The sequence below is a fragment of the Nycticebus coucang genome, chromosome 19 (genome assembly GCF_027406575.1).
Source record: "Nycticebus coucang isolate mNycCou1 chromosome 19, mNycCou1.pri, whole genome shotgun sequence".
In the NCBI taxonomy this organism is placed as follows: Eukaryota; Metazoa; Chordata; class Mammalia; order Primates; family Lorisidae; genus Nycticebus; species Nycticebus coucang.
In genome coordinates, this window is record NC_069798.1 from 15,469,813 (window position 1) to 15,483,319 (window position 13,507).

At 43.7% G+C, this 13,507-nt stretch overlaps 1 protein-coding gene across 1 annotated transcript in view; it reads left to right on the top strand.

The window, feature by feature from the left end:
- LAMA3 (laminin subunit alpha 3) overlaps positions 1-13,507 on the top strand; it is a 285,924-nt gene that overhangs the window by 46,375 nt on the left and 226,042 nt on the right. Inside the window, exon 2 of the mRNA XM_053571366.1 lies at positions 990-1,142. Coding sequence (XP_053427341.1) covers positions 990-1,142 — 153 coding nt within the window. The remainder of the gene's footprint in view (positions 1-989; positions 1,143-13,507) is intronic.

Consider the following 13,507-nt stretch of genomic DNA (forward strand, 5'->3'; position numbering starts at 1 on the left):
GAGTTAGAAATTATAATACCAAACAGATACTACTCCCGGTAAAAATGGATACCATTTACCTACTGGATTAATTATTGGCTTCTCGCTGTGGTAGTCACCGCCAGCCACGTCTCCCCCATTTACGTGTCAAGGCTCATCCTTCACTACTTGTGTTGGTTTGGACCAGCTGGCCTCTGCTCCTCTGCCTGTGCTGGGTCCTCCCCTGGAAGGCTGTCCCTGTGAGCAGCTCACAAACAGGCACCATCCTCGCAGGCAGCTGAGGTGCCACCTCTGCCACCCTGGAATGTCTACTGTCCTTGACCGCAGTATTCGTATGCTCCAGAGCAGCAGTTCTCAATCTGTGGGTTGCGATCCCTTTGGGGGTCAAAGGACCCTTTCACAGGGGTCGCCTAAGACCATCCTGCATATCAGATATTTACATTACAATTCATAACAGTAGCAAAATTAGTTATGAAGTAGCAACAAAAATAATTTTATTATTGGGGGTCACCACAACATGGGGAACTGGATTAAAGGGTCGCGGCATTAGGAAGGTTCAGAACCACTGCTCCAGAGGCACCTGCTGCACCCTGCTTCCCTGGGGGATATTTGTATAGTTATTTTCCCCACGGGGTCTAGGGGCAGGTGCCTCTGGTATCCCAGGGCCTTGCACAGACTGCACGGATGAGGATTTCAAGAGTGAAGTGGATTTTGGAAGAGGAAACATTATGACAGGCTTTTGTTGAAGTATTGTATGAAGCGAGAAAAACAGACCATAAATGTGGAGGATGAATATGATGTCTATCCTGGAAACATGGTGACAGAGGGGCAAAACTACTGACGTGGTTTATGAAAAAGAGAAAGCCGTACTACTGTCTTTGGACTACATTATAATTAATTTTAACAGCTGACATCTCTAAGCTACATAAAGCAGTCTTTGTTTGGTTCCCTCTTTTATTAAATTAATAAAAATAATTGCTTGACAGTAAGAAAAGGACCTTGTTTTTCAGGGCCAGTTCTGTGACTACTGCAATTCTGAGGACCCCAGGAAAGCACATCCAGTCACCAGTGCTATCGATGGATCTGAACGTTGGTGGCAAAGCCCACCTCTCTCCTCGGGCACACAGTACAACGAAGTCAACCTCACCTTGGACCTGGGGCAGGTGGGTTATTGGAATGCAAACACAAATTTAGAGCATTCTTTCTTTGGCAATTTTTGACATAATAATAGTTATTGTTAAAAAAAAAATCCCCTCAGGGCTCGGCTCCCGTAGCACAGTGGTTACGGCACCAGCCACATACACCAAGGCTAGCGTGTTCGAACCCAGCCCAGGCCAGCTAAACAACAATAGCCAAGCATTGTGGTGGGCACCTGTAGTCCCAACTACTTGGGAGGCTGAGGCAAGAGAATTGCTTAAGCCCAAGAGATTGAGGTTGCTGTGAGCTGTGATGCCACTGAGGTTGCTGTGAGCTGTGATGCCACAGCACTCTACCGAGGGTGATATATTGAGACTCTGTCTCAAAAAAAAAAAAAATACCCACAGTTTTAATTCACTAACCATTGTTAAACCTGTTAAATTAATACTTGCCTCCATTAAAACCCAGAACAGTGCCAAGCACAATGCAGGTCCAATTCTTGTGTATTAAATGAGTTAAAAAGGCCAGGCAAGGTATATGTGTATTGCACCTGTAATCCTAGAATCCTAGCACTTTAGGAAACTGACATAGGAAGATCTTTTGAGCTCAGGAATTCAAGGCCAGTCTAAGCAAAAAAAAAAAAAAAGTCAGGCAGGTGTGGGGGTACATGCCTGTAATCTCAGGTACCTGGGAGGCTGAGGCAGGAAGATCTCTTGAGCTCACAAAGTTGCAGTGAACTATGACTGTGATGCTGAACTTTAGCTTGGTCAACAAAGTAAAACCCTCTCTCTCTCTCAAAAAAAAAAAGTAAAACAAGTTGGAAATAAATATTTTAATTTAATTCTTTTTAGAAACAGCCTCTCTCTCTGTCATGTCACCCAGGAAAGGTAAAATGCCATGGTCTGATCATAGTTCACTATAATTTCTAAGCTCAAGTAATCTGCCTGTTTCAGCCTCTTGAGTAGCTGGGACTACTGGCGTTATGCCACCACACCTGGCTAATTTTTTTTTAAATTTTGTTGTGTAGAGATGGGGTCTCACTATCTTGCCTAGGCTTGTCCTGGCCTCAAATGATCATCTTGTTTCAGCCTTCCAGTATTCTGGGATTATATGTGTAAGCCACTGGGCCTGGCTGGCAAAGATATTTTTATTATCCTTTTTAACTGTGGTAAAATACACACAACACAAACTTTATCATCTTAACTATTTTAAGTGTACAGTGTCATTAAATACATTGACCTTCACCACGATTCATTTCCAGAACTATTTTCGTCTTACAGAACTGACTCTGTGCCCATTAAACTCTATTCCCGCCCCCCACCCCCACTAGCTCCTGGCAACCACCATTCTACTTTTGTCTCTGTGAATTGATGACTCTAAGAACCTCATATGAGCGGAATTGTACAATGTTTGTCTTTTCATTTCATATAGGTCTTGGAAACATCAGGCTAAGTGAAAGAAGCTAGTCTCAAAAGACCACCTAGCATGTGGTTCCGTTTATAGGAAATGTCCAGATATGCAAATTTGTAAAAGTAGCCTTAGGCTAGGGCTGGGGGTTTTGGGGGGAATTAGGGAGTGACTACTAACAGGTAAGTTTTTGTGGCGAGGGCTATGAAAGTGTGCTAAAATTGATTGTGATGATGGCTTTGGACAACTCTGTACATATACCGAAGACCATTGGCTTGTATACTTTAGATGGGTGAATTATATGGTATATGAATTATATCTTGATAAAACTGCCAAATAAAAATTTGAAATAAAAAATAAATAAGAGAATGTTTCAGGGAGAAAAAAAAGGAGGAGGGAACAACTGTGAATAGTGTTGAAGGGCCAAACAACACTGAACCGATAACTGACCACTGGACCTGCCAAGGTGGAGGTCAATGGTGACTTCACTAAGACAGGACTGGAGACCTGCCTATGGCGGATTCAGAGGGAATGTGAGAAGAATTGAAACATCTAACACAGAAATCTGTTTGGAAGAGTTTTGCTGCAGTGGGGAAGAATCATCGAAAAGTCAGGTCAGGAAGAGATTTGTTTGTTTTTGATGGGAGACATAGCAACATGCTTGTGTGCAGACGGTAAGAGACAGGAGGAAGAAGATGCTGCTGTTTTATGCGTTTGTTAGGTGCCATCAAGGCTAAAACTTAAACTAATGTTCGTGCTATTCTTTTTGCTGGCGACAGTTGAGTGTAGAATACAGTTTATATAAGGACTATTGCTTTGAAAGAAATAAAAATCAAAATACACCCACCATTTGGAAATTGAATGATACTGAGATTTCTTTGAACGTGTTATTTTCATTTTGCTTGGGCATAGTTTTGTGATAGAAGTGCTCTTAGCCTCTTTAGCCCATATGTTGTGCTAAATTAGGCCTCTTCTGAGAAGATTTTCACCATGTATTTGCATCTGGTGTAATTCACAGAGACTCTTCATGGTTCAAAGACTCTAGAACTCCCATGTCAGCTCTGAATTAGTCTCTAATAGCTAAACTCTAGCATTAATTCAGTAGGTTTTGCCTATAATGACCAGGATTTACCTATAATATCATTTATCTAACTGAGGGCTTTTATGTTTAACAGGGAAATTTAACCCATCAAAATGACCCAGACTGAATGTACCAGGTCTGCTGGACTTGTTATTTTCTCTCTAGAACAGTTTTTTTTTTTTTTTTTACCGTTAAAGGCATCCTTTTGATGTACTGAAAAAAACCCTAATTAAGGCAGTTAAATTAAGACAACATCAACACAGGAACATGTTAGTAATTTGCTGGTTGCTGACAAACATTAGTCATGCGTATATATTCGTGAAGATGCCCTGTCCACCCACCTGCTCTGTGTGGTGGCTGAGAGCATGGCTTCCAGAGTGGCCTCCCTCAGCACGTGGCTGAGTGCACCATTTACCTTCCACATGGCCCTGAGCAACAGATTTAACTCCTCTGTGCCTCAGTTTCCTTGTTTACAAAAATGCGATTTTTTGTTTTTTGATGTTTAAATGAGTTAACTGCTTCATTTTAACCTCTTAACGGCAGTGATAATAGTTACTGTTTGATAAAATAAAGTGAACTTTGGGCTAGGCATGGTGGCTTACGCCTATAATCCTAGTACCCTGGAAGGCTGTGGCAGGAGAATCCCCTGAGTTTGGGAGTTTGAGATAGCTTGAGCAAGAGTGAAAACCCCATTTCTACCCAAAACAGAAAAAATTAGCTGGGCATTGCGGTATACAGTCCAGCTATTCAGGAGGCTGAGGCAGGGCGATCCCTTGAACCCGGGAGTTTTTGGTTGCTGTGAACTAAGCAAATGCCATGGCACTCTAGCCTGGGACAACAGAGTGAACTTTGAGTAATACTCCTTAAAAAGGACAGACTCATAACTTTTGTATCTTTAGAAAATACTACATGTAATACTGTAGAAAATGCTTTCAAAAGGTCTATGCAAAGGAAAAGCAATATAAAATTACGTCAGACTGAAGACATTACTTTCTTCTTTTATGTTGGAGCGGTATGGTGTTTTTGTTGTTGTTGTTTTTGAGATAAAGTCTCAAGCTGTCACCCTGGGTGGGGTGCTATGGCATCACAGCTCATGGCAACCTCTAGTTCTTGGGCTTAAGCAATTCTCTTGCCTCAGCCTCCCAAATAGCTGGGACTACAGGCACCTGCCACAACGTTCTGCTATTTTTGTTGTTGCCGTTCTCGGTTGTTGTTTTAGCTGGCCTGAGCCAGAATCGAACCCTCCAGCCTCTGTGTATGTGGACAGTGCCCTACCCACAGGGGGTACATGATAAAATTTCTAATTTTTTAAAATTTGTTGAGACATGTCTTGTGGACTAGGATGTGATCAATCTTAAAGAATGTTCCATGAGCTGATGATAAGAATATATATTCAGTAGTTTGGGGGTAGAATTTCTGTAAATATCTGTTACTGGGATGAATCACTTTACCAGACTTTAAGCTATACTACAAGGCTATAATAACCAAACAGCATGGTACTGGCACAAAAACAGAGATATAAAACTGTGGATCAGAACAGAGAACCCAAAGTTGAAAGCATCCTATATTCCTATCTGATTTTTGACAAAACAGGTAAAAATATAAACTAGGGAAAATAATCCCTGTTCAATAAATGATGCTGGGAACATTGGATAGCTACAAGTAAAATACTATAAAAGGATCCATACCTCTCACCACTCACAAAAAGTACCTCATGATGGATAAAAGACTTAAACCTAAGGCAAGAAACTATTAGAATGCTAGAAGAAAATGTTGGGAAAACTCTTATAGATACCAGCCTAGGCAAAGAATTCATGAAGACCCCAAAAGTAAACACAGCAATGATAAAAATAAATCAGACCTGATCAAATTAAAATGCTTCTGCACAGCCAAGGACACAATTGAGAGAGCAAATAGACAACCCACAGAATGGAATAAAATATTTGCGTGCTCTACATCTGATGCAGGACTGACAACCAGAATCTTGCACAACCCAGAAAATATGATGCCTCGGTCGAATGAATCACAGAATAATCCTGCTTTTGCCACCTTGTCCTGCATGCCAAGACCAAACCCCAAAGGAAAAGTTTTTATTTGTCAAACTGTGTTGGCCAAGAATAATAACAATTAAAAAACCAAGTAGTTAAAAGGAGATAAGGAAAACAACCCCCTTATGACAACATAAGGTGTCAAATTGACCACAGCACATTAAAATCTAATTTCAGTTCTTAGGAGGTGTAAAAAGTTTATGATCCGCATTTCATTTCCCGACCATGCATCAAAACTCACACTCTCTCTAAGGTCTTAGGGTTATTATTGAATTATGAAATCTAACCTCTCAACAACATTCTTACGGTGGATTCAAAGGAAGAAAACATAACTCTTACTGATGGGGCACAAAATATGAACCCTACAAGATAAAACATGCTCATTAAAACACATATGGCTCCAGGCAGCACCTGTAGCTCTGTGGGTAGGGCACTGTCCACATACACCAGGGTGACAGCTTGAGACTTTATCTCAAAAACAACAACAAAAACACCATACCGCTCCAACATAAAAGAAGAAAGTAATGTCTTCAGTCTGACATAATTTGTGATCTATCTGCCTTTTGGATTCTTTTGATTCTTTTCACTATAGTGAAATAAAACTAGAAATCAGTTCCAACAGAAACTCTACTTCTCATCCCTACACAAAGTCACAGAAACCAAACAACCTATTGTTGAATGATAGTTCAGTCAATGAGGAGATAAAGATGGAAATCAAAAGATTCTTTGAAATGATAATGGGGACATAGGTTATTATAACCTGTGGAATACAGCAAAAGCAGTCCTAAGAGGAAAACTCATAGCCTTAAAATGTCCACATCCAAAAGGCAGATAGATCACAAATTAACAATATAATGGATTGTCTCAAGGAACAGCAAAAGGGAAAGCAGGCCAATCCCAAACCCAGGAAAAGAAAAGAAATATCAGAGCAGAACTAAATGAAATTGAGCACAAACGAACTATACAGAAGAATAATGAGCAAAAAGTTGGTCCTTTGAAAAGATGTGTGGGAGGATTGTATGGGCAAGACAGGAAGTGGGACCTCAGCCTGATAGCTCGAAATTGGCCCCAGTGGGAGCATTTACACCGCAGGTGTTAGCAAATCTTACCAATCAGGGCTGCGTCTTTTCAAAAGCCGCTGTACCAGTAACCTCTTAGTCTCCTTCTGATCCCGCCCCCTGCTCACTATTTTGTTATTATGTCTTGCTCCTGACAGCTCCAGAGCCGAGGCCCTGCTCCCTGTTGTTACTGCCTATCCTAGTTTGATCCTTGAAGGCTCTTTCCTTGATGAGTCTGCAATCTCTTCACTGATTTCTCAGCTTCTCTTCTCAACTCATCTCATTCAGTATTTGGCCTGAGAGGAATAGAATCCTTAATGGTGAGATGAGAAGATTAGAAATAATTGGGGTTAGTGGTCTTCCAAGGGCCTACTGATGAATCTTGTTGCTTCCAGGGTGACACAGAGATGTCAGCCTGCCGTTCTCCTTGATTAACATCCTTTAGTGCTTTTCCATTACTTTTGGAATACAGCCCTCACCCTAACCCTAAATCTCCATATATGCCCTTTTACTATCTAGCCCAACCTTTTGGCTAACCTCATCTTTAGATGCCACTGTCTCCTCCAAGCTCTGTGCTACATCAATTGGAGCATAACTGTAACTCCCTAAATATTCCATGACATTTCCTGCCCTTGGGCCTTATTTTGGTGCTATTCATGGCTCCTGGGAGTCCTTCCTGCCTTGCCTGGTCTGGCTACCTTCTTCCTAAGATAGTTCCGATTTTACCAGCTGGAAACCCTCCCTGGGTCCTTCTCTCCAAGCTGTTCCTCCTGACTCTGAGGCACCTGCTGTGCTGTGTTGAGAAGGCTCCATGGACTGTGAGCTCCTTAAGGTCAGGGGCTGGGTGTGCAGTGTTCTTTTTGTATCTTTGGGGCTTAAAAGTCCTGGAATGTACTTCTTTTCATGTTATTCAATTGGATTATATATCTTACTATAATCACAGACAGCTCTGGTTTATTTTAAAGATCCCTAACATTTACATTTGTTAGTTTTCATATAACTAACACCACAAATACAACAGACATAACAGAAAATGAGTTAAATATGTTTCCTTCCAAAACACTCAGTAGGTTGTAGGCAGACAACATATATCCAAGAAACAGAAGTAGGGATAAAAACTGTACTGGGAAGCATCAACACTAGGAAACAAAAAGACTTTCCTTCTGGAATCTTCTCCCACTCTCTGTAAATAGATGTTAATATGAAAAAGGGATAAACAGAGGTCACTGTGACCTCCTTGTGACTCTGGTGAGGCAACCTTGGGTCACACACAGTTGTGACTGGCATTTGGCTATCTCCCAAGATTAAGGCCATTGTAAAGTTGTCAGAGAGATTTTTCTCTTTGTGAAAGGTGATAACTAGGTTTTGGCATCTCACGGGAAGATGAGGCCTGAAGGCCAGGGAGAGGCACAGAGACAGGGTAGCCTGTGGCTGCTGAATCAGCCCACATTGCATAGGTCTCTCATCTAGCTGGACATCAAACATGCAAATGGGTTCATTTCTTCAGAACCCCCAGGATCGTGGCTCATGCTGAGGAGAAAAAAACAAGCAAAAACATCCCTTGGCACTCTTTATAGAAGGTTTATCCTATTTTTCTGAAGGTTGTCCTTGCAGTTAAGGAGAGAGACTTGTCAGTGTCAGTCCATGACACTGACAAGGAATTGACCAGGCAGGAAGAGCCCAGGCTGCTGTGCCCACCCTTGGTTAGAAGTGGGCGGTCAGTGCAGGAAAGGGACCAAGCCGTAGAACCCTGAGGTCCAGAGGTCTAGTGGTGGGCTGGGCAGGTGGGAGGATTCACTGCTTATGCCTAAAACTCCCGTGAATGTTCCTTAAATATCGTAAAGAACTAGATGAATGTGGAATATCACTATTACTACTGAAAAGAATTGTCATTGACACTCTCTCTACCCCTCCTAGGCTTTTCAAAGAGCTTAAGCTGCCTCATCTCTTCTAAGTGAATAAAGTATCTATGAATATGTTCACAAGGAAGCCCTTGGAACTCAGTGCTGTCATTGTACCTTAGAATACTTGCATTTTAAAAGATTACTATTTATCTTTGACATGGAACAACCACTTGGAATTTATTCTAAAGAAAACCTGAAATGCTTGATCCAGGATATGCATCACAGCCTTGCTCATAATGGGATCAAGTGGGAAAAAGTCTCATTTCCTGCAAAAGGGACTGATTCAGTCGGTGGCCTAACAGGTGGCCAAATGATGCCACAGTGTTGTCTTTATTGGCCCAAGAAAAAAATTGTAAAAAACATAAAAAAACCTACATCGATATATAAATACTTAGATAGTATGATATGATCACACTTTGTAGTAAAAAATAATGTGCATATATAAGGAAAGAAAAAAATGTGGAAGAAGAGACTTTAAATGCTAAGTGTGTGTCTCCCTGGAGGGTGGGATTATCATTTATTTATTTATTTTATTTTAATTTTTGCAGTTTTTGGCCGGGGCTGGGTTTGAACCCACCACCTCCGGCATATGGGGCCAGCGCCCTACTCCTTTGAGCCACAGGCACTGCCCTATCATTGATTTTTATTTTCTTCCATACATCTCATGGTGTATTTCATATTGCTGGTTCTGGATTTTTACCTAAGTGTAAATCTGGCTCCGTACTTTTCTAGTTGTGACGCTGGGCCCTCCAGCTAACATCTCAGCGTCAGTTTCTTCCTCTGGAACATGGGGCTGAATCTATTACCCACCTCGTAGCATTGTTGTGAGGGATGAGTAAAGTAGTACAGACAAAGCTCTCAAAATGTCACCTCCCCTCTGCAAGAGCAAACTGCTTGCTCCTCGCCTATTATTTCTGCGTTTTCTATAATTTGCATATACTGTTTTCCCTTTGGGGAAGAAAGAAGGGTTCAATAGAAAGAGGGCAAAAGGCGAAATGATTTCTGGTAGAACTTGAGTTATTGACGAAGAAGCTTCCATGGGGCTTTGTTGGTGTCCCCACCCCTTAATATGAGCTTCTGGCTCTTTCTTCTCAGAATGAGGCTGGTTGCTGGAGATCTATAGATGCCAGCAGGATCAGAAAAATACCCAGTAAATGGAAATTGGTTTTTTTTAAAGAGCATGTTTATTCCTCAGCTAATCTTGAAAACTATTTTGTATGTTTCTTCCCTTGTGAAAATTCTGAGATTCCAAGCATATTTGCGCTTTAAATCATGTCCGTTTTCCTATTACTATTAATGGCAAGCGTATATAAGGAAACAATGAATTTCACGAATTCTTCATGGCAGTTCTAATGAAAGCTTGAGTTCCGTGTGATTTCTCAGGGGAGTCTCTGGGCCTGGAGCCTTCCCTGCTGTCTTCAGGGCACCTGCCTTGGCCCTGCAGAGTCCCTGAATCTTAGGCCTGGGACCCTGGAGCCTTCCTGTGTCACCAGACTCTTTCTTTGCCCTTTTCTTCCTGAGGCCACTTCTTTCTCTATTCTTGTTCCTGGGATTCTCTTCACTTTTGTGTTTTCACTTTTCTTTCTCCCATCACATTTCTTTAGGGAAAAGCAAAAATCAAACCCAATCATCTGTTCTAAGCATGGTATAACCTACTGTCTTTCCCCTGTGGTCACCAGCAGCCTTGGGGAGGGCTGGTGCTATGCTGTGTCCCAGCAAAACGGTAGCCTGCTGAGTTGGTGGGGATGTGTGTGTGGGAGGGGCATGAGGAGGGGTAGGGATCCCCAAGGAGGTGGGCTGCAGCGGGACCACCAATCCTGCCACTCCACGTGGCCTGAGGGTGCAGGCAATGTGACTGCCCTGCCTCCCCAGGACTTCTGCACCCTCCTCCTGACCAGAGGGGCCAGGCGTTCTCCCCCACGTCCAGCAGCTCCTGCTATTTTTCCTCCCAGGGTCCTTGTGGCCGTGTAGCCAGCAACTAAGGGCACTTTCTGTGTCTGTCTCTCTCACTCAGGAGCAAACTTGTGTGTTATCTGCACCTCAAACTGTTCCATGGGTTAGGAATTCCGGATTCAGCACACTATGCGTGACATAACTCTGTTCCATATGTGCTAAGCGCTCTGAGTGGTGCGGTTGTGTGTTCACCTTCGCTGCTCCTCCCCATCACAGAGAAACCAGCAGGGAACATTCCGTTCTTTCCTCTTCCCTCGCTCTCACCATCCCTTATACACCTGTTGCACCAGGGCCCCTGAGTTCCCAGGGAGATGGGGAGGGCAAGTGGGGGGAGGGAGCACGTGGCTGAGAGGTGCAGGGCTCTGTCCGCCTTCAGGCTCAGTCTAAATCCCGAGCAGTGGGCCCAGGGTGGGCAGAGCAGCTGGGACAGTTCTCACCAAGGCAAGAGCATAGATCCTGGAGCCTGGTCCCAGGGAGGTGACGCTCACAAGAGCCGAGTCCGTTCATCCTCCTTGCTGTGGAGCATGGGGAGGGCAGAGAGATCTTGGCAGGCAGCTTTCTGTGAATTCCTGGGCTTCAGGAGGAGGGTGTCATTTCTGGGCTGCCAGGCCCAGATGTCTCTCAGCTCAGGCCCTGGGCAGGACTGGGCCTGAAGGTGCCTGGTATTGAGAACAGGTGGGCCTGGCACCGGGCTTGGGCTGCCCCAACTTGCCCTGCTGGGTGGGTTGTTACGGTGTTCACACGGGCCCCTTTTCAACTCAGGTTATTACCCTCTGTGCCAGTGTCTGGTGCTGGACACTGCAGTTTTCTCTTCCTGTCCCCATTTCTTCCAGTCTGTGTAGGGTCTCATGACACCAAGGCTATACAAACCACCACCCAAGCCAAGGGCAAGCTTTGCATCCCTGTTCTTGAAACCCTGCTCCTTTTCAGCCTGGGTAGCTCCGACCTTTGCTGCTCAGACTGTGGTCTTTGGATCAGCCTCACCCTCATCCCCCCAGGGATGGTCAGAGATGCAGGGTTCGGAGCCCCAACCTGCACTTAAGGACTGCAATCTGCATTTTAAGTCCCCAGGTGGACCATGGGCACGTTAAGATTTGCAAAGTGTAGATCAGTGCTTCTAGATCCATTTGGGACAGAAGATTGTTTTCTTTTTTAACATTTTTAATCTGTCACAGACCAAGTACCTTTGTAAAATACAATAGAAATGAATTCTTAGAAAAATGAAATGAAAAATAAAACCTGAAGGTGTATAAAATACAAACCTCATTAAAAACATTAGATTCAACAGACACCAGCTTACTCTTTTACGTTGTTATAAAGGTTTTTAAAAGCTGACATTTTCTGTCCTTGTTACATTGTGGATTAGTAACGCACAGTTCCCAGCACTGGTCCATGGCCCACACCTTCACACCTTGAGTAGCACTGCTGTAGACCATGCACTGGACTTTTCTTCAAAGCTATTGATGTTGACAGTGATCCATCTTGAAGAGTCTGCCTCTCCTTTCTGTTATCTCAAGTCTGTCCCCTGGCTCAGATTTTGTGGTCCAGCTCAAGACACATTTTTAAATAACTATAAATAGCCCAGGCCCCCCTGTGACCCAGGGTCTCTCTTCTGTCCCTCACTTTCCACCCATCCTGCCCAGTGTCCCAAGTGGCTGACCTTGGACAGCAGCACGATGGTCTCCCCGTCCTGGGCTCTAGGCAGGGTTCATCCAGTGGGAGGTACAGCAGGTGTTCAGAGAGGGGAAAACGAGCTTGGAGCCTCTGCCCTCCCAGCGCCTTCTGCGGCCTGTGGGCTGCAGCCTCTCAGCTATCCTGTCCTAACTCTTGCCCTAACTCCAGCATCTGCTCCCTCTTCTTGCCCTTCAGCCCAGGCTGGGAAGGCTGCTCGGATCTTCTGAGCTCTGAGGTGCTTCACTATCACAAGAAGGCTTCTCTTGCTCTGCACACTCCTTTGTGAGTCTTGTGGCTACTTTATTAAGCTCTTCTCCATCACTTTGTGCTGGGAGGTTGTGTCTCCTGCTGGCACCCCAAGTGTGACACTCAGAACTCTGACTTGCAAAGGATGCTTTACAATTCTTTCTTTTTTATTTCAGATTAATATAAGGGTACATATGATAAGGTTACATTGTTTGTGTTTGTTAGGTAATGTTCAAGTAGTAGTTGAGCCCTTCACCCAAGAGGCGTGCTGTGTACCCCACACGTGCCTGGTAGGTGAGAGCTTACTAATCCCCTTCTCCTTCTCTCTTTCCCCTCCCTTCTTCCCCCTTTCTGCTTAAAAAAAATTTATTTTTTTGAGACAGAGCCTCAAGCTGTCACCCTGGGTAGAGTGCAGTGGCATCACAGCTCACAGCAACCTCCAACTCCTAGGCTCAAGCGATTCTCCTGCCTCCACCTCCCAAGTAGCTGGGACTACAGGCGACCGGCACAACGCCTGGTTATTTTTTGGTTGTAGCCATCATTGTTGTTTGGCGGGCCCAGGCTGGATTCAAACCCGCTAGCTCAGGTGTATGCGGCTGGTGCCTTAGCCACTTGAGCCACAGGCGCCGAGCCATGCTTAAAATTTGCTAAAACCCTCTACGTGTCATCTCTGAAAGAATGAAAGGAAATTACTGAGGAGGTAACTAAACAGACGTTTTTAAAAGTGCATAGGATGTGTGTATGTATGTAAGGAGAGAAGAGAGATATCTCAATTGAATTATGACTGAAGTGAGGAATAGTATTCAGTATTTACGGAATTATTTCTATATGCCAGGCATTCTGGTATGCCTAATGTATGAGCAAATGAGGATACAGAATTCCTTACTTACCTCTGCCCAGTTCACATTTGTCCCTTATATACCAAGGCCATTCTTGTGCAATAGATAGTAAAAATATTTATCTTTATAACTTGGAACATATAGAAGACATAATGAAAGAGTTGGACCTTTGGTCATTGGT